The 27302-nt window shown below is 42.5% G+C and overlaps 1 protein-coding gene across 1 annotated transcript in view; it reads right to left on the minus strand.

The window, feature by feature from the left end:
• Positions 1 to 27302, minus strand: part of KIF26B (kinesin family member 26B) — a 321102-nt gene that overhangs the window by 81671 nt on the left and 212129 nt on the right. The window contains exons 5-9 of the mRNA XM_089529798.1: positions 17268 to 17474; positions 15713 to 15806; positions 14964 to 15226; positions 10871 to 11054; positions 3922 to 4081 (exon numbers count right to left, since the gene is read on the minus strand). Coding sequence (XP_089385924.1) covers positions 3922 to 4081; positions 10871 to 11054; positions 14964 to 15226; positions 15713 to 15806; positions 17268 to 17474 — 908 coding nt within the window. The remainder of the gene's footprint in view (positions 1 to 3921; positions 4082 to 10870; positions 11055 to 14963; positions 15227 to 15712; positions 15807 to 17267; positions 17475 to 27302) is intronic.

The raw sequence follows: 27302 nt of genomic DNA on the forward strand, positions 1-27302 counted from the left end.
TTACTGCCTCACTAACATCAGATCCTTCACCTGCCAGTGATTGTTGATTACAAATTTCAAAATCAAGTTATAATGGCTGATGTTAGATGAACAGGGTATAAAGAAATTACTTTATACTCTGGCTGCAGCCACGCTGCAAAAATAATCCAGTTTGACACCACTTTAACTGGCATGGCTCAATACTACGTAATCCTGGGAATTGTTATTTGTTTTGGCCCTGGAGCTGTCTGACAGAGAAGGCTAAATATTTCACAAACATCAGTTCCCAGAATTCCATAGCATTGAGCCATGGCAGTTAAAATGGTGTCAAACTGGATTATTTCTGCAGTGCAGATGCAGCCATAATAAAATGCTTCAACTGTTCAGTATCAAGAACACTCAGTAGCAGAGGCTTTCCAGGTTTTCAGATGGGGCAAGGAGACTTTCCCAGCTTCACTCTGACATGACAACAACTGTAGCATACCATCTGCCAATGAAGTACTACCCTTCAACAATGAAAAGAGATATCTGGTGAAAGTCTCGTCATATGAATAAGAGCAGGACAGGAGCAGTTTCCAGTGGATTATCCTCTAACATTATACCTACTACTCTATTTTTACAAAGATATACAGTATAACATGACTAATTTCCTTTCATGAATAAACTGAAGGGGGAAAGAGGAATAAACACGAGAAATCATGTGTCCAACTGTCATAATATGATGGGTCCAAGGAGTACTGTTAGGAGGCCTGGTTCCTAACATTTACATGGTGCACCAAACTTGCTATGAAGCCTGATACAGCTATTCAGATTGAGGATGCCATCAAATACATGGCTCTAGCCTGTCTTGGTCATCCATTAAGTCCCATATCTGTGGGAAAACACATGAGAATGACCATGTTGGATTAGATCAAAGCTTTATATAATCCAGCATTCTATTCCTACAGCTGCCAAGCCACAGTTTGTGGGAAGCTCACATGGAGGACATGAGCAGTACTTGCTGCCTTTCTACAAACTTCACTGAGATAGTGTACCACAAAGCAGAGAAATCACAAGACTAATACAAAACTCAACAATTAAATTATATCCAAAAAGCATAAAATCATTAAAACAATTTAAATTTAACAGAGAGTAGGTTACACCCACAGTCATTCATTCATATACTAGACCCAACAAGATCAGTTCATGATGAACATAAATCCCACTGATCTCAATAAATCTACTCTAAATATAGTTCACTTTGGAATTAACCAGTACCTGATATTGAAAGGCCCTGCCTCTGATGTTATTATGTGTCTTCAAGATCACTCCAACTTTTTAAAGCTTTCCACATTTTAACGATCACTTATTGTAGCAAAGAAAGAATTCATGCATAAGGGAAAAAAACCATAGAGTTCAGAAAAAACCCCAATGGACATTCAATGCCACTAACAGAAGGAATTACAAATAAGCATAGTCTGGTGGGCCTTGTTCATTCCTGGTTGCCTTGTCAATGGGTGGCAGGGCTGAGAATGAATCTGAGCAGGAAACAATGAATTGCCTATACTTACACAGACATTCATAAGAGCAGACGGTCCAAATGATGCGATTTCCAGCCACTCTGGCCATGATCACTTTGGGACCGCGGCGATCAGACTGCCCCTTCCTAAGGCAGGCCACCACTGCGGTCCTGAATGAACCACCAGAAGGAGAGGATTAAATCCACTCCTTTTGCCAGCAGCTTTGCTTTTACCAAAACTATATCACAAATTCAATGGCAGCTGCTGGTTCCCATGTCAGTGAGATTATGAATCCACTCTGGGTTGTAGTATGAACTTTAAAGGAGCTATTCAAGATAAAGAACTCTAGTGCTAAAATGTAGCAGCATATTCAGCGTTTCACTACACCAGTGACATGTGAGCCATCTTGGACAAATTCATATGTTTTGCTGTGGTCTCTCAGGCTTCAAAACAATTACACTGCGTTTCCATTACCATGGGTTTCTGATCTCTCCCCCTCCCCCTACTAAAAGAGGTACAGGCTTCAAGTCAGAATTCACACTTGGAGCAGAATATTGATCTTATGCAAGCATTTATAGGCTGTCCTTTAGAAACCTGCTCTACAACAATGCTTGCTTCTCCCATATGAATACTTACAAATCTTGCCTTGGTTTTCCCCTTCATTGCTGAAGCATCCACAACAGAGCTTCCAGTAGTTTCTGACTCTGAAAATTCTTCCTGCTCTGGTTCATTTCAGAGGCTTTTCTAGTAAAGAACACTGGGCAAATGCTGGCAGCAATCACCACCTGCCTTTAAAATTTGGAGAAGACACTGAAGGACTCCTTTGGCTAGATAAAGGCCTTTTGACTGCCCCTTCAGAATTGGATTAGATCCATAATATTCTTAATAATGTTCTCCATTACAAGCTGGACAGACCTCTTCCACCCAGGGTCCTTTCACATTGTGATTATAGTACTATAGTTCCACCTTAGCTGCCATGGCAACATTCTGTGGATTCTTGGGATTTGCAGCTTGGGGAGATGTTCAGAATTTTCAGCTAGAGCATTCTACTGTCTCACCAAAATACAAAACCCAGGATTCCAGAGGTAACCATGTCTGGTAGAATGGAACCATAGTGCTATAACTGTGTGGTGTGAAAGAGCTGTTAATAAACAGCCACTAACTTTATTTGTTTATTTAAAGTATTCCTGTATTGTCTCCCAGCTCACAAGATTTCCTGAGGTGATGAACAAATAAAAAAAAATTTGAACAATATAGGCCCAGTACATACGGGCCCTTTGCGATGCCCTCGTCACGTGCTAGGGTTGCCTGAGGGTGGAACGGCCACACACCCTGCAACTCTAGCACATGATGAGGGTTTAACAATGGTGGCATCCTGTATACATGGCGCCGCCATTGTTACGTAAGTGCTGTGTGGTGTCCCCATGGTCCCACGCGACGCTTACATAACACACTTGTTATGCCGCTGCTGCAGCTTTAAAAAAACTTTTCGTGGGTTCTTTTTCCGCCAACAGGAAGGCACACACTTTGGTGGCTGTGGCTTCCCTCCGGCAGAAAAACAGGCGCCGGGAGTCTGCCCTTTTCAGGCGATCTGTCCCATGCCATAGAGACAAAAGGATTTTTAAAACACATTAAAAATACTGGAAAAATCCTAAAAGTAGACTAAAAAGAATCATTTTAAATGTTTTGAAACATTTAAAACAGCAATTTCAAACACTGAATTCAATGCAGAACAGCACTGTTTTGGCTGCCCACAGGAAGCTTAAGGAGATACAGCCAGCCTACCTTTCTAGTGTTGAGAAAGCCCTGTTATGTGTATCCACCAACTGAAGTTTACGATGTTTTGGGAGACACTACAGGACCTTCTCTGAAGATCTCAAATTATTGGCAGACTCATATGGGAGGAGTGAGTCTTTCAGATATCTTGATTTCAAATTATTTAGGGCTTTGTAGGTCAACACCAGCATTGTGAATTGAGTTTGGAAGCAAACTCGAAGCCAGCACAGTTCTTGTAGAACCGGTTACGTGGTCTCTAAAATGCATACCTGACACCAGTCTGGTTGCTGCATTTTGAACTAGCTGCAGGTTCTAAACACTTTCCAAGGGCAGCCCCACATAGAATGTATTACTGTAGTTTAAATGATATTTAACTAAGGCAGTAACTACTATGGCCAGATCTACCTTCCACAAGAAAGGGCACAGCTGGCACACTATCTGAAGATGGGCAAAGGAGCTCCTAATCACATAACAATCTTGCTTTCTAGGAGCAGCTCTGGGTCCAAGACCAACCCTGAAACTACAAAACTGATCTTTCAGAGGGAGAGCAACCACATCCAGAACAGGCGGCAATCCCAGTTCTAGGTTGGTTTTCTTACTGACCAGTAATAACCCTGCATATATAAGGATGCACATAGAGAATGATAAACAGAAAGAGATGACTTACTTGTATGGAATATGTTTGCTCCCATTGACTAGGGCAAGGATGACATTGCCCAATGCAGACAATGAAAGACAGAGCCCAGAACCTCCTTCTCGGTTTTTGCTAAGAGGTTTAACACAGCTCCCCAAGTCAATGAGGTGTAAGCGGCTACGGCCTCCTGACACTGTCATAAAAGAAAGAAGAAAAACAAAGTAAGAGCTTTCAGACACAACAAAAATATGGTTTTGTGAGTCACATTAAAATCAGTAGAACTTACTTTTGAGTGAATATATTACTGTATCTATATCTATATCAGATTGTGCTAAAAGAAAAGCTAATCCTTTTCATGGTTTGCTGAGTACAGGCAAGACAGACACAAGGAATTATACAGTTATTAAGGTCATTGTGTGATTATTATTACCTACACTTCCATACTCACAAAAAAAAACCTTTTTGAGAAATATCTATTAATCTATTTAGGGGAGAAAATAAATATCCATGCTTTATAGCTATCTCAATGTCTTTTTAATATCAAGTTCATTGATGTTGCAAACCTACACCTACCTGTTTGGGAGTAAACCCCCATTAATGGGAATGAGTTTTGAATTTACATTAATAAGGTTGAACATATACGGCTTGTTTTTTATCTTGAAAGACACTGATGTCTCTGTGGGTTTCAAGCAGCATTGCCACATCATTTACAGCAAGGCTTCAATAAACTGTATTACTTGTGTGTGTGTTTGGTTATAGGTGATTATCTGAGGGAGTGATTGGAAGATGGCTGACCAAATTGTTCTACATGAGCCACTACACAGTTACAGTGCTTATGGTTCCACTTTAACTGTCATGGTTCCCTCCTGTGGAATCCCAAGATTTGCAGTTTAGAGGGGAGCATTTCAAATTACCAGCCAGAGAACAATAGTGCCTCCCCAAATTATGAATCCCTGGATTCCACAAGATGTTGCCATGGCAGCTAAAGTGGAATCAAAGAACTATAATTCTGAAGTGTGAAAGGGTCCCAAGAACTGGAAGTTCTGCTGAATTTTCTCCAGTTACATTTCTATACTGCTTCATACTGAACTAAGCAGTCTCTAAGAGGTTTACAACATTGCCACATCATTTACAGCAAGGGTTCAATAAACTGTATTTTAACTTTACAATAAACTGTAAGCTAATTTCCCCCAACAAGCTAAACTCGTTTTAGTGACCTCGGAAGGATTCAAGCTGAATCGACCCTGGAGCCCCTGGCTGGGATTGAACTCACAACTTTGTGGCAACCATTGCGCCACCAGAGCTCTCTTAAATGAAATGTTTTACATATCTGTTTTGCAGTATCAACATGTTCTCAAACACATAAATGGATAACTTTGTAACTAACAAGTAATTTGTGAAGTGTACTAGCAAACTTCATGTTGCCATTGCTAAAATGTGTGGGCTCAGGCCCTGCCTGCTGGGTACTCGGTGAAGGACCAGCGCAGGTTAGGTGGGCGGGGGGGGGGGAGTGGCCTTGGTACATAGGAACACCGTGTCCCTCTCCAGGAACCACATCCGACAGACTTCCTATATCGAGTGTATTTACCTGACCCTAAAGGCTAGGGACAGTCTAGGGATTCTGTTAGTGTATCGGCCACCCCGTGCATTAGCGGACTCCCTTAACGAGCTGACACAGCTGGTCGCTGAGCTGATGCTGGAGACGCCCAGGCTTCTTGTCCTGGGCGACTTCAACATCTCCCTCACGGCCAGCTATGTTCCACCCGGTGTGGCTCGGGAATTCATGGAGAACATGGCGGCCATGGGCCTGTCCCAGCTGATACAGGGTCCTACGCATTGTGCGGGTAATACTCTTGATTTGGTCTTCTGTTCGGAGGCGGAGAATCCGTGGGCGGAAATAGTTAATGTTTCCCCCCTGTCATGGACGGATCATTTCCTGGTAGAGGTGAAACTCAAGGCCTCTACCCAGATCCCCCCCGGGGGTGGTGGACCTGTTAGGATGGTCCACCCTCGAAGGCTGATGGAACCTGAGAGGTTCCAAGAAGCCTTAGAGGGACTCACGGTTGGAAATGACGGCGACTCTGTTGACGCCCTCACCGGTATCTGGAATACCGGTCTTTCTAGGGCTATACACGGGATCGCTCCCAAGCGCCCTCTCAGGCCCGCTTCCAAACGTAAGCCCTGGTATACGGAAGATCTCCGGGCAAGGAAGCGAGCTCTGCGACGGCTAGAGTACCGTTGACGCAAGCACCTTCGCTTAGACGACAAGACTCTCCTAGACCAATTATTAAAGGACTATGGAGAGGCAATACGAGCAACAAAGAATTCGTTCTATGGTGCTCGTATTGCGTCCGCTGAGTCGCGTCCGGCAGAGTTGTTCAGAGTGGTCAGGGAGCTAACTCAGCTCCCTCCCACCCCGAACCAGATCCTTGAACCTTCTAAGGCCTGCTGTGACTTATTTAACGACTTTTTTGCTGATAAAACTTCTCGTATAAGCGAAAGTCTGAACGCCGACGTTATAGCAGAACCTAGGGTAGAAGCGTCCAGAGCCTCCGTGGACTATGTTAAACTGGATCAGTTTGAGTTGGTGAGTACCGAGGATGTGGACAAGATCCTCGGAAGTGTTCGGAAAACGACCTGCTCTCTTGATCCCTGCCCCTCGTGGTTAGCGGCCCAGGGGGGACCGGCGGTAACATTATTGTTACGCCGGATAATTAATTCATCTTTGAGGGATGGGCAATTTCCATCGGATCTTAAATTGGCCATCGTAAAACCGATCCTAAAAAAGCCCTCCCTCGACCCCCTGGTACATAATAATTACCGGCCAGTTTCGCTGCTACCATTTTTGGGAAAGGTGATCGAGAGGGCGGTTGCCATCCAGCTTCAGGCGGTCTTGGATGAAACGGATTATCTGGACCCATTTCAAACTGGCTTCCGGGCGGGCTACGGGGTTGAGACGGCCATGGTCGCCTTGGTCGATGATCTCCGTCTGGGCATCGACGGGGGAAGCGTGTCCCTGCTGGTGCTCTTGGACATCTCAGCGGCTTTCGATACCATAGACCATGGTATCCTTCTGGGACGCCTGGCAGAGGTGGGAATCGGGGGCACTGCGCTCCAGTGGTTCCGGTCCTACCTCTCTGGGAGGTCCCAGATGGTGCAGCTGGGAGACGTGTGCTCCGATGAGAGGCCCCTTAAAACTGGGGTCCCTCAAGGAGCTATTCTGTCTCCCATGCTATTTAACATTTACATGAAACCGCTGGGAGAGATCATCCGGAGACATGGGGCGCGGGGTTATCAGTACGCTGATGACACCCAAATCATTTTCTCTATGTCTCCGACTGATGCAGTGACTGGGGATGGCGTCTCTCCTCTCGCGGCCTGTCTGGAGTCAGTAATGGGCTGGATGAGGGAAAACCGACTCAAGCTGAATCCAGAGAAAACGGAGGTACTAGTGATAGGTTCCCCTGGCCCAGGAATGGCGGTGGTTCCACCTGTCCTGAACGGGGTCACGCTCCCTGTGAAGGACTCTGTGCGCAGTCTGGGGGTGCTCCTTGATTCGTCGCTTCACCTGACTGCTCAGGTGAACGCGACGGTCAAGAGCACCTGTTATCAGCTCCGGCTGATTCGCCAGCTGCGCCCATACCTGGCCCAGAGGGATCTAGAAACTGTTGTACACGCTCTGGTAACTTCGAGATTGGACTTCTGCAACGCACTCTACATGGGGCAACCCTTATACCAAACTCGGAAACTGCAGATGGTGCAGAACATGGCAGCCCGGCTGGTCACTGGTGCTCCCAGGACCAGCCATATAACACCGGTCTTAAAGGACCTCCATTGGCTGCCCATCTGTTTCCGAGCTCAATATAAGGCGTTGGTAATTACCTATAAAGCCCTAAATGGCTTGGGCCCAGGATACCTAAAGGACCGCCTCTCCCCGTATATTCCGCCTCGCACCCTCAGATCGACTGGGCAGCAGCTATTGAAGGTGCCTGGGGCTAGGTTAGCCTCCACTTCGCGGAGGACGTTCTCCACAGCTGCCCCAGCCCTTTGGAATGCGCTGCCCATTGAGCTCCGCTCGTCTACCACCCTGGCCCAATTTAGGAAGGACTTAAAAACCTTCCTTTTTCAACAGGCATTCCCCAAATAGATATCCTGTGGGCCTCCCTCCTCTTTTCGTGGCCAAGAGGTTGGGTCATGGGGCTTTTTTAATTTTTTAATTTTTTTCCTCTACTGTAGGATTGTGTATTGGATGTTTTTATTGTATTCTTATTGTAATTTTTATTGAAATTGTCTGCTTTTACTGTTGTGAGCCGCCCTGATCGAAGGAAGGGCGGCATACAAATAAAATTTATTATTATTATTATTATTAAAATGTGCTTCTCTTCTGGAAAGTAACTGAACTTTTGCTCTGTAAACATCTTTGAGCAAAATAATTATGAGACTTAAGAGAGCATATTCTATATCTATACTCACATGCATATTCTATATTTGAGAATCTGGCTTGGAGCGAATGTGGTCTGGATTCAGACGTTAAAAGGGGGTACATTCTCCTGCCCCCAAGAATGAATAAGGGAGGGCAAACTGTGGCAGGTCCATGTTTCTCTTCTCTTAAACTTGGATACTTTAGTATATTCAGAGGGAGACTGGTGGTCAAGAGCCAAAAAATGACGTGAATAAATGTAGAACAACCTTATATGCAACAAGGTGTGATCATGCTGTTTCCCTTTCTCCCTGCTTCACTGACCAATCTGTTGTTAATATGAGGAAATACATCACGCAATGTCATGGAATGGCTACCACTGTGTTATATATACAGTTATATACTGTAGAGTACCAGGAAGGAGGATAAGAGATATGGGCCAACAGCACCATATTTTGTGAAATCTAGTTCTGACATCATGCTATTATTCAAAGGAGCCCTGGTGGCGCAGTGGTTAAATGCCTGTACTGCAGCCATTCACTCAAAACCACAAGGTTGCGAGTTCAAGACCAGCAAAAGGGCCCAAGCTCAACTCAGGCTTGCTTCCTTCCGAGGTCGCTAAAATGAGTACCCAGACTGTTGGGGGCAAATTAGCTTACTTGCTGTTCACCACTATGATCTTTGGAATAGCGGTATATAAATAAAACAAATTATTATTATTATATTCTAAATGAAGAGAGGTTTGCCAGATGATTTGGCCTACAACCCTATACCATTGACCATATTGGCTGGGGGCTGTAAAACATCTTGATCTAAATAAAATGATTGTTGACATTCTATCCACAGGTGTAAGTCAATCTTATACCAAGCAATTTTTTTTACTAAGAAATAGAAATCAGGACCGGGAGGGAGGGGGGGCTCACCAATTTATGGGAACACCAATCTGATGACTACTGGAAATATTAGTTCTCTCCTTTCTATATGAAAATATTCATTTTTTTAAAAAAAAAAGAAACATTGTGTTTTTTATCAATATATTTATTAGTTTTCTCCAAAAAATATATATTGATTAAAACTTTAAAATGGCAAGCATCAAGTGACTTCAGCAAGACTAACTTTAAACTAGATCTGAACTGACATCCAGCTCTCGCTAGCTCAATAGGTCATCCAGAGGTGGAACATAAATGAAACTGAAACCAGTGGGATTTGGATTTTGTTGTTGTTGTATCAGGATCAGGATAGACTTCACAAAACTATAGGATTTCTTTATTTTTCTGAATTTAAAAGTAATTAAAAGATAGGTGTGTGTAAAAACAGAAAATTACATGATTGTAATGGTAATCTCCTTAAAACAAATAAATCTCTGTAAAATAAGCAAGTTACTGTGGGCATTCATGGACTTTCTTTCCACTGAAGGGTGGTTAATTAATAAATCCTTAGTTAATTGAATTTTGTCTGGCAATTCTATGAGGGTTATTACTGAAAGACAAGCAAACAATTGGTGTTTTATATGACATCTGGACTATAATTTATACACAGAGTGGGCTGGATCCAAATTCAGGAGCATGCAAATGATCTGAGAGAAGAGAAATTTTCCACTACTTCTTCTTCACTGCTTCTCTTCCACCCTCTTGAAACTGCTACACATGAGGGTTAGAAAACCCTGTTGAATAAGATGGTATATGGGAAAGAGGCATCCTTGAAAATTGAGTGAATGCACATTGCATGAACCCAGCTATATGAACTCAGCTATACTGTCAGATCCTGGCTTCACAATTTTCTATATACATTATGCTTATATTTATATAACCACATAGAGAATACATAAATTGTCTATATCCGAACTATCATGTTTCATAAGTGGTGATGTTTCTGTCATAAGTGGTGATATTCTTTGCATCCTCAGGACTGGACTGAATTGCAAGTACTCCAGAAATCTAAATTGTTCATTGACACTGGCATGTCCTATAGATCCCTGTTCCTTGAAGAGAGTAACTGTACCTATTCAGACAGGCTGATTTAGTGTTTGAGGAGTGGGGAAGGTATAGCATGGAGGAAAGTCACTCAGCTTCCCAGCTAGGCTGTCCTGGTGGAGGCAATTCACCTGAGGAGAGGCTGTGGGAATGATTGCTCGGCCTTTCCGGCCTCTTCCCAGCTGGGCTATCCCTGCGGAGGCAGCCTGGCTGGGAAGAACTTGGGACAAGTTATCGTATTGACCTGTGTATAAGTTGACCTAGGTTTTTGGGGTGAATTTTTTGATCTAAATTTCTTGACTTATACATGAGTATATACGCTACTCAAAAGGGAAGAGCTACGTGCACCCCACATTTATGACCCTTAATATAACATAGCTGTTTGCTGTATTACTACACACTATATTACACTGTTATATTGCGTGAGTTCAAATCAGAACTTGAAAAAACTGCCAAGCTGGCCAGGGGATTCTGAGAGCTGTGGTTTAAAAAAAGGACTTTTCCAACTTCTGGTTCAACAAAAGGGTGAACAATCATTTAAATAACAGTGATCAATAATAGAACTTGTTGGGAAAATGAAGAGACTTACTTCCCCCTTTACCACTCTTCTCCATTCGGTACTGATAGATGTGCAGAGTGAAGAGCATGTGAGAATTCTTGTGATCTTCCTCCCGGCAATCCCGCTGATTGCTTCGACGGGAGGCAATTGCTGCATCAAGGAAGAAAGCAGCTTTCTCTGCTGTGGGGGCTCTCAGCTCACTTTGATTCTGAAGCTGTGAGGTAATCCAGGACACATAACATGTGCTTTTAGATATTTGACACTGGTAAGAAACTTTCTGTTTGCAAAACCAAAACAAAACATGCTCGGGATAAGGGAACATTCTGCTTTCCAGAACACCTGTGGAAAATCAGAACTCATACATTGAGATTCCTCTACAAGAAGAAGGAGGAGCAGGGACAGGAATCCAGAACTATGATGCCAAATCCACCCTCTCCTTGCTCCCATGGTTCATGCTTCCATGCATCTAATTCCCAGCCAGGCTGGCTCTGATTACTGCTATCTGCAACTTCCATTTACCACTGAGATTACTATCAAGCCCTCAACAACATAACTATTTTCTTTCCAGTCACTTTGTTGTAAGATCGGGACCATGCAAAGGTCTCCTCTCTCTCCTCAGACACAATTGTTTTGAAGGTTCATCCTCTCTCCAATTGACATTCCATCATCTCAACTTCCTCAAAGGCCAAATAGATTTGAAGTGTCATAAGTATCGCTCCCAAGCGCCCTCTCAGACCTGCTTCCAAACGTAAGCCCTGGTATACGGAAGATCTCCGGGCAAGGAAGCGGGAGCTGCGACGGCTAGAGTACCGTTGGCGGAAACACCTTCGCTTAGACGACAAGACTCTCCTAGCCCAACTGTTAGAGGACTACGGAGAGGCGATATGAGCAGCAAAGAACTTGTTCTATGGTGCTCGTATCGCGTCCGCGGAGTCGCGTCCAGCAGAGTTGTTCAGGGTAGTCAGGGAGCTAACTCAGCTCCCTCCTGCCCTGAACCAGATCCTTGAACCTTCTAAGGCCTGCTGTGACCAATTTAATAACTTCTTCGTGGATAAAACTTCTCGGATAAGCGAAGGTCTTAATGCCGACATTCAAGCAGAACCTAGGGTAGAGGCATCCAGAGCCTCCGTGGACTTTGTTAAACTGGATCGGTTTGAGTTGGTAAGTACCGATGATGTGGACAAGATCCTCGGAAGTGTTCGGAAGACAACCTGTTCTCTCGATCCCTGTCCCTCGTGGCTAGCAGCCCAGGGGGGACCGGCTGTGACTTCTCTGTTACGCCGGATTATTAATACATCTTTGAGGGATGGGCAATTTCCATCAGATCTTAAATTGGCCATTGTAAAACCTTTATTTAAAAAGCCCTCCCTCGACCCCCTGGTACATAATAATTATCGGCCCGTTTCACTGCTGCCATTTTTGGGGAAGGTGATCGAGAGGGCGGTTGCACTCCAGCTTCAGGCGGTCTTGGATGATACGGATTATCTGGACCCATTTCAAACTGGCTTTCGGGCGGGTTACGGGGTTGAGACGGCCATGGTCGCCTTGGTCGATGATCTCCGTCTGGGCATCGACAGGGGAAGCGTGTCCCTGTTGGTGCTCTTGGACATCTCAGCGGCTTTCGATACCATAGACCATGGTATCCTTCTGGAACGCCTGGCTGAGGTGGGAATCGGGGGCACTGCGCTCCAATGGTTCCGGTCCTACCTCTCTGGGAGGTTCCAGAGGGTGCAGCTGGGAGACGTGTGCTCCGATGAGAGGGCCCTTAAAACTGGGGTCCCTCAAGGAGCCATTCTGTCTCCCATGCTATTTAACATTTACATGAAACCGCTGGGAGAGATCATCCGGAGACATGGGGCGCGGGGTTATCAGTACGCTGATGACACCCAAATAGTTTTCTCCTTGTCTCCGACTGATGCAGTGACTGGGGATGGCGTCTCTCCTCTCGTGGCCTGTCTGGAGTCAGTAATGGGCTGGATGAGGGAAAACCAACTCAAGCTGAATCCAGAGAAAACGGAGGTACTCGTGATAGGTTCCCCTGGTCCAGGAATGGCGGTGGTTCCACCTGTCCTGAACGGGGTCACGCTCCCTGTGAAGGACTCCGTGCACAGTCTGGGGGTGCTTCTTGACTCGTCCCTTCGCCTGACTGCTCAGGTGAATGCGATGGTCAAGAGCACCTGTCATCAGCTTCAGCTTATTCGCCAGCTGCGCCCATACCTGGCCCAGAGGGACCTTGAAACTGTGGTACATGCTCTGGTAACCTCGAGACTGGACTTCTGCAATGTACTCTACATGGGGCAACCCTTATACCAAACCCGGAAGCTACAAATGGTGCAGAACATGGCAGCCAGGCTGGTCACTGGCACTTCCAGGGCCAGCCAGATAACACCGGTATTAAAAGATCTCCATTGGCTGCCCATTCGCTTCCGGGCGCAATATAAGGTGTTGGTGATGACCTATAAAGCCCTAAATGGCTTGGGCCCAGGATACCTGAAGGACCGCCTCTCCCCATACATTCCGCCCCGCACCCTCAGAACATCTGGGCAGCAATTACTTAGGGTTCCCGGGGCGAGATTTGTCTCCACTACTAGCAGGACATTCTCCATCGCCGCCCCGGCCCTTTGGAACACGCTGCCCATAGAGCTCCGCTCAGCCACCTCCCTGGCCCAATTTAGACGGGACTTAAAGACCTTCCTGTTTGGGATCGCATTCCCTGATTAAAGTCCTCTAGGCCTCCTCCCTCCACACTGGCAAGGGATTGGCTAATCCGGGGCTTTTCTGTCTTTGTTTTTATTGATTTATTGTATGGATTTTACTGCGTATGTATTGTTTTAATTTGTTGTAAACCGCCCTGATCTGATGGAAGGGCGGTATATAAATAAAAATTTTATTATTTATTATTATTATTATAAAGACTTGCTGCTCCTAAAAATGACAGCTGCAGATATAAATATTATATAGGCGTTTGCTAGGTGCATGTATTCCATCCATGAGGGAAGCACACTATCCTTCTCTCCTGCATTCTCACTTTCCTCACACAAAAGCAATGTGTCTGAAGAGGAGAACTATGGCAGCTTTCCAGAGACTATGCAAAAATCAGGGATCTGCCTCATGTGGAGGACCTCCATGCAAACCACAGGCTCTCCTCTGCAACCATGCTGCTATAAACACTCAGAGACGGAAGGAGTGGTGAAGGGGATGTGTTAGTGCGTTCCTCTCTGTTACAAGCCAGACTTGTTCAGATGCAAACTTTGCAGCCTGAGAACAAACCAAGAGCTCAATGGTGGCAGTTGCTTGTAATAAAAGAGGAAGTTTGAGGCCTTCAGCAGATTTTGCAGAAAGCTTTCAACAAGCTCTGCATAAATATAGATCACATAATTTCACTGAAGTCTTTCCTGATCAAACTATATGTGGCCCTTTGTGTCTTCAAGAGCTGTAAATCCAGTAGTCAAAGAAGAGTACAAATGGGAGGTCTGTGAGTTAATTCAGCCAGCCAGAAGACCTAAAGGATTAGATTTAGCTATGACTGGGGATGGGTGTCACACAAGACTGTTGCAATTGATGAATCTCTGGGCTTGGCCAGGAAAATTTTCTTTTCTTTTCTTAATCCAGTTGGGTGTTCCTCTCTGAAGAAAACTGGAATTATTCTTGGCTTGACCTGGGCTTGCAATCACAGCTTGGCGGCAATTAATAAGTAGCTATTAATACTTCCTACAACATTACTAAGTCTACTAGTATAAATAATGTAGTTCATGGAGATGTAAACAGCCATATTATTGGCCTCCAGTTATTTGTGCAATATTGTAAATATTTTAGCTTGTTGTTATACATTGGAGAAATTATTATAGGAAGGAGACAAATTTTGTTTGATCTGAATCCTTTCACATTTTACAGCAAACAGAGGTCCCTGCTCAACATCATCTTATGCCAAAGGCACAAATATTTAGGCCAGGAGAGCAGATGGCCCTGCAGCTGCAGGTCATAAAGTTTCTTATGTGCCTGAAAGTAAACACTTCCAAGTTAGAAAAGTTTATTCTCTGGGTAACTTTTTGCTTGAAAACACCCTAGTAAAAACATGACACCAGTAAGTGTACTTCACAACTTGAAAGAGTTTTGCATTCACCTGCATGCCACATATTGGATCCTCACAAAGGTAGACACCTGGAGACTGGCCATCTTGTAAGCTGCCTGTTGCCACTTCTGAGAGCAAGTCTCTCAAATTTTCTTCTCTACCCCACACTTCTACTGCGGAGATTCGGACTGAAAAACGGGCTCCTGTTTTCTCTTTCCGTTCATTAATCAGCTTGAAAAGCCAGGAGATGGCACAAGGGATTATGCCAAGATTCTGCATGGAATCATCTTTTCCAATCATGGTATAAGATTTTCCTGTTTGCAATAGAGTGGAAGGGAAAAACTGATATATCAACAAACAGAAAATGTAAAGAAAAAAAACTCCACATAAATGAACGAGTAATTTAAAATATTTCACACTGTCAGTACAGGCCCTGCTCTGCAACAAAGTATTTTTCTTAATAGTTGGGTATTCTATTGACTCATTTATTTTATTTTTGTATCTGAAGTTTCAATTTGTAAAAGGCAGTGTTATAAAAACCCATCTCAACTGTAAAACATTACAACTGTAAAATGTTAACTAGTATATATTGTGAAACATTATAACAGTGTAGTGTGATATTGTCTATAGTTTAATTTCATGGGTAGAAGCTACACACCCAATGTGACCCCATAGGAGTCAGTTTCACCCCAAGCCAGTAACACCACAAACCAGCACCCCACCTGCTGATACAAGAGATCATACAAGAAGGCATATTTCTTGTACAAAACAGCAATGGTTTGAAAGTGAAACATACTAACCTAGTTTGGCATGCCCAAAGCAAAATACACATCCATCTGCCCCATTCACCACAGACTGGATCACTTCTGCTACTGTTCCTGCACATACCTCAGCCTGTCATAAAGGGAAGATTATTTATTTATGATGAAATATAAATGCAACTTATTTTAAAGGAGAAGTCTGGGATAACACAGATATTTTCCTTAAGAAAGACAAGTACTAAGCCTTAAAGCAGATACCTTACATAATAAGGAGACCCATTTTTTCAGAAAGGCCTTTCTGAGTACTCCCTCCCGCCATCCTCAGCCACCTTAATATGATGTTTAGATTGTTGGACTAGGACCTAGAAGACCATACATCAGGTCCCCAGTCAGCAATGCATCTCATTGGGCAACCCTAGACCAGACACTATCCCTTAGCATAATCTATCTCAATGAGTATTTGTATTGGGAGAATAATATGCATGAACCTGCACTCCTTAGGGTGATGATAAGAAGTAAATGAAGTAACCATGGGGAGAAACACATGGGCAAAATACAGCAGCTTCCAGCCATTTTGAAGGCAAGGGTTTTTGATGATGCATGAGCCTAAAGTGGGTAGAAAGTGAAATGAAGCCATGCTCCAGGGCTAAAAACTGGAGAACAAAAGGTGAGAAATTCTGATTAAAGGCAAAAAATGTGCATTTTTGCACCATCATATAAATGGCCTAGTGTAGTGTGGGACTGCAGCAAAGCAAAAATGCAATTGCCACTAATGCAATGCATCACTGGGCACGCCAATGCACTGAACAGGTAGTGTGCTGCATGTGCAACTGTGTGGCCGATCATATGGGCAAGCATCCAATGGAATGACATGTGGACAGCAAGAAGGAGGTAATTGGAGTTTGCTGGTGGTGTGATTGTGCAGTGGTGTGCATGCATGGTGGGCAAGTGGCAAAAGATTGCATGGCGCAGCTTGATGCTACGTGATGTGGACAGAGTTTGCAGGTTTCCTTCAGTGCAGATGGCACAGAAAGTGGGGTTTCAACCCACTTTCAGATAATGCAGAATCAAGCTGTTTTTCCTGCCTGTCTGCTCCAGCCCTAAAGCACTGGACAAACAAAGTCCTAACTAACAAACAAAGTCCTATGACTTGAATGTGGCTTGAAATATATAAACAGTAAGCTAATCATGAGAAATAATGACTGGTTAAGGACAGAAGGAATTCTGTGGTGCTGTCATCAATGGAGGTCAGTGAACATGAGGAAAATTGTGTAAACTCTTATCCAGGAAATCCAACAATGTAGGCAGAAGCTTGGGGGATGCTGAATTTTACATCCAGTTGGGAAATTATCGGCCAACTATTTGGTAGTAGGCCACTACTTTAGTGATATCATTGATCTATTTTACTCATTTCAACTTTTGTTGACATAGGTTTTAATTAGGAGATAAATCAGGCTAGACATTGAATTAGAATAAGATAAGGATTTAATATTTACTCTACATTTTATAAAAGAAAAAAAGGCTTGCTCTATCACACTATAAAATCAAATAGTACAATTCCTAAGAGTTTAATCTGAGTAATGTGCTTGCCTACCTGAGAGGCATCTTGAGGGAAAACAGCATCAAATGCAAACATCTTGGGTGGCACTTGGCTGCTCCTTTTTTGGAAGGCGTTCTGGCTCCCACAGGACAAGGGATCATAGAGAGTAATCTGCTTCTTACGAGGATCAACCTTTAGGAAGGAGCTGGATTCAGAGGAGTCTCTGGCCAGGGTAGAACAAATCCGTACCATGACTTTCACCTGTTAGCAAAAACAGAAAGAAACCCCCCATCCATTTCATTAGGCTACATACATAATTACAAAGGGATGAACTTTTAAAATGGGCCTCTCAACTGTCCTATCTCCAAGTCCTGCTTTGGGTGTGACTCTAATCAAAATCATTCTCGGTACTGGCTACAAACATGATACACAAAAATACATGCATACATAGAAATTTTGAACCCATATGCATACAAGCAAACATTAAGCAAGTTTTGAAGCTGTTATTGCCATCTCCCTCTAGTCACAGGAATCAGTTTGCATATAACACACATATACACACACACCAGATATATCTGAAGGTGCCTGCTCTTCTTGTATCAAGGTATCATATTGCCTTTTAATTCTTACTCTTAAATAACAAAATTGAAAATTAATTGCTCTCTACTGGCCCAATTACGGGAAACAGATTATCTTAGAGGCCAAGGTATCACATGCAATGCTGTCAAGTGATCAATAAAACAAGAGCAATAAAAATCTGCAAATTAAATGTTTCAAATAATTCAAATGCACACAGATAAAGTGCTGGGTTCTTGGTGTCCTTCAGCAGACAGTAATAAAATAAAAAACCCTAGCTTTTAATGCGCAGTGTTTGGAATGTTCTCCAAGAACTAAAGTGATCAAAGATGTGTCATGTCTCCATTATAAGTGAAAGGATTATAAACTGTCTCCTAATAAAGAAACAAGTAGGCAGATTTGAAATTGTGTGGGTAATCATTAATCTAATAATCTAACCTATTAAGGAGGAGTCTGATCAATCTCTGCTGAATTCTACTTAACCCTTTCACAATGTTGGATGGCACAGAAAGGTTTAACCTCAAACTGCAAAAGAAGCATTTTAGAGAGGTGTTTTATCACACACAGTAGCAACTCTCCCATAATCCCCACACCTCTCTATACAAAATCAAGATGGCGTATTAGGAAAATAAATTGAGAACTTGTTTTTCAGTTCCAAGTAAATATGTTGAAATATAGGCTTCTTGTTTGGTTTGGTATAGGTATTTATGTCCAAAGAAATATTTAGTTATAATTTTTGTGGGTTTTTCAGGTTATGTGGCCATGTTCTGGAAGAGTTCTCTGAAGATGCCAGCCACAGATACTGGCGAAATGTCAAGAACAAACTGTTCGAGAACATGGCCACATAACCTGAAAAACCCACACAAAACTAGGGATGCCAGCCATGAAAGCTTTCGACTTCACAAATATTTAGTTAATTATTTATTAGAACAGTTTACTCCTTGAAGAAAGATGGTAGCATACAGTGACTGAGGTTTATTCCCTTAGCTCTGTATAAAGTCTAGAATCAAATATTAAATGTTTTCAAAATTTTCAGAGTTCTGGGATCTGAGATGTCTTTCTCTTCTATGATCTGTGCTTTTAGATTTAGAACATTTCAGAAAAAGTCAAATTAAACGTAAAATCCAGAATGCAGTGAGTAAGGATAGATAAACCATATGCTGCAGCTTCCCAATCAATGCACCCTTAAAATATTCTGGCTTCAAACCTTCAAATTAAAATTTAATTGAAGTCATAGAAGTTTGAGATCAAAATATACATCAATGTAAAATGAGCATTTCATGTGGATAAGTGGACTGGATCTCACTATGTATTTAAACTGATCTTTTCTTTTGTGATCTCCTAATTCCTCCCCCATCTATTATATGACTTGAATCTAAATTGAGACCCCTGCTACTATTTTTAGGAGAAGAAAAAAAGTGGGGTTACCTTGCGATATTTGCAAGTCTATGGGAGTGACAGCTCCATCCTATTCTCACTTTTTAAGGCTCTCTTAATTGTGGAGACCGAATGTGAATGACAGGGGCAGCAACCCTATATGCACAATAAGCTTGAACAAAAGGAGGTTTGCATCCTTGTGAACATGCATATGATTGACCTTTATATTTATTTTTTTCTAATCCATTTTCTCTGAAAAAGAGAAATTGTTCCATGCTCTGTTTCAGACCCACCCTCCTTTGGTAAATTAAAAAAAAAAAAACTTTTTTCTCTCAAAGAAATTTAAGATCCAACAGTATTTATATTGTGAGATGGAAAGTATTATAGATATGCAAGTGATAGAAATTTTGTGTTCTGTAGACCACTTTAAAAATAGGTAGATAGCATAGCCTTATATGTGAACATAGTAAGTCAAATGGACTTCATCAGGCAGAACTGATGAGCCATACGGTCAGCTGCATTCCCATTTCACATGCAATTTATGAGTAAGTAGAGGTACTGGGTTTAAATCCAGAAGTAGATTGTGAAATACACCACATTGGAGAGCAAACCTAAATGGACAACAGCAGCAATTTGTTCAGCTCAGGGTAGTATGGGGAACTTAACTGACTTTTTAAAAGAAAACCCTTCCATTCTATTTTAGCAGTTAATGATCTTGGCAATTGCTCTGACACAGAAAAGATATGGTAAGAAACTAATTCGCAAGAGTTCCTTTCTAGCCAAAGGAAAGAAACCAGCCCCTTATACAGTATAAGTTTTCTATGTTATTTCTTTGCATCAATACCATAAATAATTTCTTCCAAATAGAATTTTTGAAATATTGTAGTTGAGAAAAATAAAGTTAGTTAATGTTTGTCCATTTGTTTAAAGTGCCATCTCACCCTTTCAATTGTCATCATTTTTCCTCCCTGACATAGGCCCCATCTGCATGGGCCAAAAGGTCCATGTTTCCCCTGGCCTGGCATCCTCTCCAGGACTGGGCAGACCGGATAAGGATCCAGTAGATCCCAGGCCAAAAGGCCTTTACCCCCATCTCAAAAGAACAGCTGTTTGCAACAGAGTCTCTCTGAAACTCCTCTATAATAAATGGCAGAGTGGATAGGATCACATACTTTCTGAAGGCCCTTGCTACAGCCTGTGACATTGGAAGGGGGCACCTAGCCACATGGCCATAGCCAAGCATCTTGTTTCTGCCTTATGGGTGCGGTGGGGGCCTTTAGAGATGATACTACAGTAGCAACAGGTAAGGGGTGTGTGGCAGTGGTAGATCCATGGTGTAGTATTGGGTGGATGTGTGAACACCCACCCATCTCCATGTCTGCCTGGGGACTGATCCAGGTGTAAACTGTGGGCAGGATAATACGGGGTTGGCCCATGGTATCCTGGCCATCTTATCTTGGCCCATGGTATCCTGGCTCATAGTTAGATGGACAAGCTTAGTTGGCTGCCTAGCACTGTGATGTCATTTTGTTCACTGCATGATCCCAGACAGGGTTGGGATCACCCACATGACTAATCTGAGAGGCCCATATTTTCTCTTCCCAACACGTACCCTTACTGACATCATTATGCAATTTGACTGGCAAGTAAACATTATGATTTCATTCCATTTGCAATCTAGTCTCTATTTAACTGGGCTTGCTAAGGACCCAATTATGAAAGGAAAAGAAATTATCGCTTAAGGGGAAATGACACTGGGCAGAATTTTTTAAAAAAATAATTACTACAATCAAGGCATTTTGGCTGCCATTGTACACTCACCTACCTTGGAGTTTGTTTCATTTAACTCAGTGAGGCATGTTTCTGAGAGCCCTGTGCAATTGCACTGTTACGACAATTTTGTTTCACATTAAGAAACACACCAGACCTCTACTATTATTACTTATGCACTTTACACAACTAATGTTCTACTAGACTGTATCTACACTGCAAAATTAAAGCAGTTTGATGCTACTTTAGCTGTCAAGGCTCAATGCTCAATGCTCAATAATTTTGGAATGTGTAGTTTTGTGAGATATTAGCTTTCTCTGTCAGAGCGTTCTGGTACCACCACAAACTACAAATCCCATAATTCCATAGGATGGAGGCATGACAGTTAAAGCAGTGTCAAACCACATTAATTCTGCAGCATGGCAGCAGCCTGGATACAGTAGATCTAGAAGTTGTCCCAAATTATTTCACTTTATTTGCATGTGAGCATGTTCAAAATGGAGATTTCTCTTGCTTGAATTTATTGTATTTCAGAGGATACCTCGCAGCAAAACAGCTATTTACAATAATCCCAAGGAAGGATTGTACAGGCATATCAGAGTTAACAAAGCCTCTAATAAAGAAGATCCTTTTTACAAAGGCTTTTTATGTGCCCACAACATCCCTTTCCCTTTTTTCCACTGTTTATCTGTGTGGTTTTGTTGATTTTTTAACAGGATCAGAGAGGATGATGGAGGAGGACTGGACAAACACAGACTTGGATTGCAGCAGTCTGTCTGCAATAAATAAGACAATAAATCTTGAAGTGGGGAATAATGGGATTGTGCTCCATGCAGAAGTTACTGTAATTTTGTGGACCTGCCTTCAAGGGGCAAAGAAAATAGCATTTGCCTCCGGAGTTTCATGCTGAGTATATATGAACAGAAAAGCGGAGAGAAACCATGCCTTATGAGGAGAGGCTTGGGGAGATGAGTATGTGTAGCCTGGAGAAGAGATGGTTAAGAGGTGATACGATAGCCCTGTTTTAGTATTTGAAGGGGTGTCATGTTGAGGATGGAGTAAGCTTGCTTTCTGCTGCTCCAGAGAATAGAACCCAGAGCAATGGATGCAAGCTACAGGAAAAGAGATTCCACCTCAACATTAGGAGGAACTTCCTGACAGTAAAAGCTGTTTGACAGTAGAAGACACTCGGTAGAGTCTCCTTCTTTGGAAGTTTTTAAAAAAGAGGCTGGATGGCCAGCTACTAGGGTGCTTTGATTGTAAGTTCCTGCATGGCAAGGGGTTGGACTCAATGGCCCTTGTGGTCTCTTTCAATTATATGATTCTAAGAGTGGAAGTAGATAAGCCTGGCTTCTCATCTATTACTAATTACTAGAAACTAACAGGGATGTATAATTCAGTATTAGTATTTTATTGATTGTTTAATTGTATTGTATTATTTTAATAATGTAATTCTGCCTCGATCCTTGGAAGAGTCGGGACATATAGATAAAAATTATTATTATTATTGATAGCTCTATACATTTGGCCAACAAAATGGAAATCATAAGAAAAATGGAAGCTGGTTAAAGAAAAATAATTGCTGGATACAATTTGGAAGAAGCTTTCAAGTAGTCTCTAGAAGGTTCCAAATATTATTTAGGCAGTATCCAGACCGGCGCAAAGTGCCAGCCTGGATACATACTAGGGTTGCCTCGGGGCATCCTTTCCAGACACCCCGCAACCCTAGTACGTAGCTGCAGCATGGTAATGGTGGCGCCCTTTCTACATGGGCGCTGCCATTATGATGTCACAGCCGTGCCGCAGCCAAACGGCATGGCGTGGACGTGATGTCCTGGTGCCGCTGCAGGGCGCTTGTGGCACCCTTTCAGCAGTGCCAGAAGGAGCTCCTTCTGCCGCACGTATCGCTGGCGCGGCCTTTAAACAGCTGCACCAGTGATATAGAGAGAGAAGGAGCTGAACGTCCCCTTTCTCCTTTTCCCCACCACTGCCGGGGTGTCCTTGGGGCATGAAGCCCCAAGGACACCCTTTCCAGGCCGCGGGGAAGTGGCATTTTGTCGCTTCCCCAAGGCCAGGAAAAGCGGCGGATCGGGGCCTCTAGGGCTGCCGTTGTGGCAGCTGAGGTCCCTATCCATCAGGGAAAGAGGCGGGTGCAGGCCACCCCAAAGGGGCGGTCTGTATCCCGCCTTAGTTACACAAGGCTTCCCTGACCTGGTTGCCTGATCTCACATGATTTCACATGTGCGTATTATTAGTTTTGAAAAACATATTTTACAGTTCTTCCCTTTTTATTTATTTATTTATGAAAATATTTATAGCCCACCCTTTGGATGAAGATATAAGGACGGCTTACATTAAAATGATCTTAAAACAATAAATAATCACAAAAGTTTTAAAATATTAAAATATATTAAATATTTTCTTGATTTAAAAACATATATTTTAAACCAATTAAAACAATCTTGAATAATATAACCATAAGGTATGTGCAGCCTGGATAAAATCAGTTTGGCTGATGCCACTCTGCTTCAGGGGAGGGAATTCCACAATCAGGTGCCACTGCAGAAAAGGCCCTCTTCCATGTCATCCCACAATGTACTTCCCCTACTGATGGGACACAGGGAAGGGCCCCTCCAATAGATCTCAGTTCTCAGGTAAGTATAACTATAGAGAGAGGTGCTCCCTCAGTATTGGCAACCAATGCAATTCCTTCAGACCAGGTATCGGAATGGAATTCTAGTGAGCAGTTTAGCTCCTGAATTTTACACAAACTGCACTTTCTAAGTTGTCTTCAAGGGTAGCCCCAAGACAAGTGTATTACAGTAGCCTCATTGGGAAGTTACCAGTGCATGGACTACTGTGGCTAAGTTATTCCTGTCCTTTCATGGTGTACTAACTTATCCCTATTCTTTCCATGTTATTTCTACCTCTGGTACCAAATTTTTTGTTAAATACATATTGAGTCTCCCTTATCTGAAATGCCTGAGACCAGAAGTGTTTTAGATTTCAGATTTATTTATTTTTAAATGGTATACCTGCATTTGCATACAAATCCATAATGAAATATTGTAGAGATGGACCCAAGTGAAAATTAAAAATTCATTTATGTTTCATATATACCTTATTATACACATAATTTGAAGGTAATTTTACACAATATTTTAAAATAATTTTGTGAATGAAACGAAGTTTGTGTACACTGAACCATCAGAAAGTTTTTGGGAATATTTCAGATTTTGGAGTTCTGGGTAGGGGAGGCTCACCCTGTAATGCCCTATGTCTAAACATATTTACCTTGTTAATTGGGGTATATCTGTATTCTTCCACATTTTTCTCTCTGTATTACAAAATCTTGACATAAACAAATGGGAATGTTTCTAGTGACACTGAGTTTTGTATACTGATCCTGGCAGAGTCACTCTGGGCTGTATTAGCATAAAGCAGAATCCTTGCTATGTAAGCAGTGTTTGGAATTTCTGGATGGTTTGCCAATAGTCTCCCATCCTCACCTTTAAGTCATTGTCATGGTACCAGAAATGGAGGCTTAAAATGAGGGTGGGATGTTGGTATTTAGAGACCTCTATCAAGAGTATTAGCAGTTCTGTCTAATCCCACGTTGTAAGATTCCATGGCTGGACTGTTCAGCTTCTTCTGAAATATCTAAGGCTAGTGCACTTTCAGCAATGTGTTTTTAGGAGCGTCAGTCATTTTGACACTTTTTATTGGATATGCACTGTACGGGAAGAAGGCTGGCAGGAGTAACATTCTCCATGGAGACAGGCAGAGCAGAGCTATCAAGCTCTATTAGCACTCCATCACTGTAATAGCAATTGCTGACTATACGAGCAGACTTATCAGAGGTTAATTAAGACTAGGCTTTGTAATTCCTCATTGCCACCGCTTTCAATAATGGAAGGAAGTGTGTGTATGTATCAGTATGTATGCATACATGTATGAATGTATATATGTGTGTATTGTAAGCAGCCATAAAGTGCCATAAAAATATATATACACTGTATCACCAAATGCCACACACACACACACACATTCTCACCCAGAAACAACCATAGAAGTGGAACACCAGGATTTGAAGCAAATATATAAATGAACTTTATTCATTTTAATTATAACTCTGATACTGCTCCATTGATAGAGTTCAAGACAGGACTAGCAGCCATGCAGAATTTAAGCAAACTGCGATGGCAATCCAGTAAAATGTGACTTCTCTTTGTTTTCACTTGCCCTATTACAGTGGATCCTTGTTATACGCTGGGGTTTGGTTCCAAGATCCCCCGTGTATAACAAAATCCGGGTATGCTCAAGTCCCATTAAGTATAATGACATAGCAAAATGGTGTCCCTAATAAAAAATGGAACATCAAGGTAAATTTATACTTTTTTGGAACATTTTCAAACCGTGTATGCTTAAATCTGTGTATAAAAAATCCGTGTATAAGAAGGGCCGACTGTATTTAATAATATTAATAACCATTTAATAAATAAATTGATTACCATTAACACAAGAATGAGTAAACTGCTGAGGATGTGGTCCCAATTTAGCCTTTCAAGAGGTTGCAGAGACTGCCCTGAATGCCAAAAAAAGTGAAAAACCAAACAGAAACAGAAGTGGATGGAAAGCTACTACTGGTTTGGGAAAACAGGACCTCTCTCAACAATCAACAGTAAAAGAGGCTTTCAGCAGAGGTAATTCCCCCCCCCCCCCCGCCGCCCAACCTTGGGAAGGGACAGAACAAGGGTGATCTTGGGGATTCTGGAACTGTAAGTCTCTCTCCCCCCCCCCCCATGCTAATGGAAAATAAAAATGCATTAAGTAGCAAAACAAGTGAGTTACTCTTCCCAGCCTTCTAATGATAATGTGTTACTTTTCAAGCACTGTAACAATAGGAATGAATTACTTTTAAAAAGTAACTTTGAAGCTCTGAACCAGTAGAGTAGATATAATGGCCTTTCTGTCACAGAAACAGAACAAAAAACAAAAGCATGTATTCACAGTGGAAGAAGGAAAGGATAAAAGGAGACAAAGTCCTGAATGCTGTGCGATGGTAAAAACAAAAACAAAAACATTTATTTCTTAAAACGCCCAACACATTTAGGCCTTATCACCAATTCAGGGGCTTTTTTTTTTTGTCTATTTTATCATAATCCCTGAAGGCCAGTTAGCAATAAGGCTGAAACATATTGGGCTTTTTAAGAAACAGAATTTCTTAACAATTGCACAGCACATGAGACTTTGTCTCTTTTCATTCTTTCTGTCACAGACACAGACATCCAAGGGCCAGAATGTCTCTGCAAAGTAGAGGAGATGCAAAAAGCATGATTTTCCCACCAGAGATTATAGGACTAATAATTCATCTGGAGACCTTCCTTGCTGCAATGAGGTACTCACCACTTCCCTAACTCCCTTTAGCTGCTTTCAGAAGCCAGGAAGGGCAAGGATCCAGTATACATCTGGTGGCTCTCCCCTTTCCAAGGATCCTGTCCACATCCCCAGACTGCATAAACTGAAACATATCCAATGAACAAGCAGGCACCAAGATTATATCCACCGGACCTGCCTCAGAGGAGATTTTGATTTTGTCTGCTAAGTCTCTTGCAAATTTGTCACAGTGGGCTGTTGAGTGGTCTTTGCTTCCTTCTTGTGGGCCAGAGTATAAAAGGCCCTTGACCATCCAATATAGCTCTGCTAGATGATACTATGCAGATGCAATGGTGACAGAGAAGTATAATTTCTTTGCTGTCACCCTTGCTATGGCACATGCCTTCCAATGAACTGCAGCCTGTATTTGGTCAGACTTGCTCTGACACTTCCGTCATCATCACTCTTGTCTCCATCCCACTCATTTCATCACTGCCAGCTCTCTAGTGAACCATGGGGCTTGCTTGGCTCTTCTTCATGGAAGGGGATGCTTAGGGGCAATTGTGTCCACTGCTCTGGCCATTTTCCTATTCCGGAGATCAGCCAGGGCTTTGACAGGATCACCTCCCAAGGCAACAGCAAACTCCCCAAGAGCTGTCCATAAGTCCCCTTGGGTGGACCTTCTCAATCAGTTTATACTTATACTGCATATCAAACTACAGTTAAAGGAATTCTTGTTCCTTTAAGAAGGCCGGGACAGATTTTTTTTTTTTAAATGGACAGTTGGAAACCTTTTACACATTTGTGACTGAATGTGAAAGTGCCATCTATCCCCTGATGTTTTTTTCTGGGCACGAATGGTGCAGAACTCAGAAGAGAAAATGGGCATTATGAAATAGGTAAAATCACATGTGTGTTGATAGATTCTTGGTATTAATTGGCTTCTCTTTATATAAAAGGAGAAACTATGGTTGCTGCTTTCCCTGTTTA

The sequence above is a fragment of the Sceloporus occidentalis genome, unplaced genomic scaffold (genome assembly GCF_023333645.1).
Source record: "Sceloporus occidentalis isolate IW3139 unplaced genomic scaffold, rSceOcc1.0.p SCAF_6, whole genome shotgun sequence".
Taxonomy (NCBI): domain Eukaryota; kingdom Metazoa; phylum Chordata; class Lepidosauria; order Squamata; family Phrynosomatidae; genus Sceloporus; species Sceloporus occidentalis.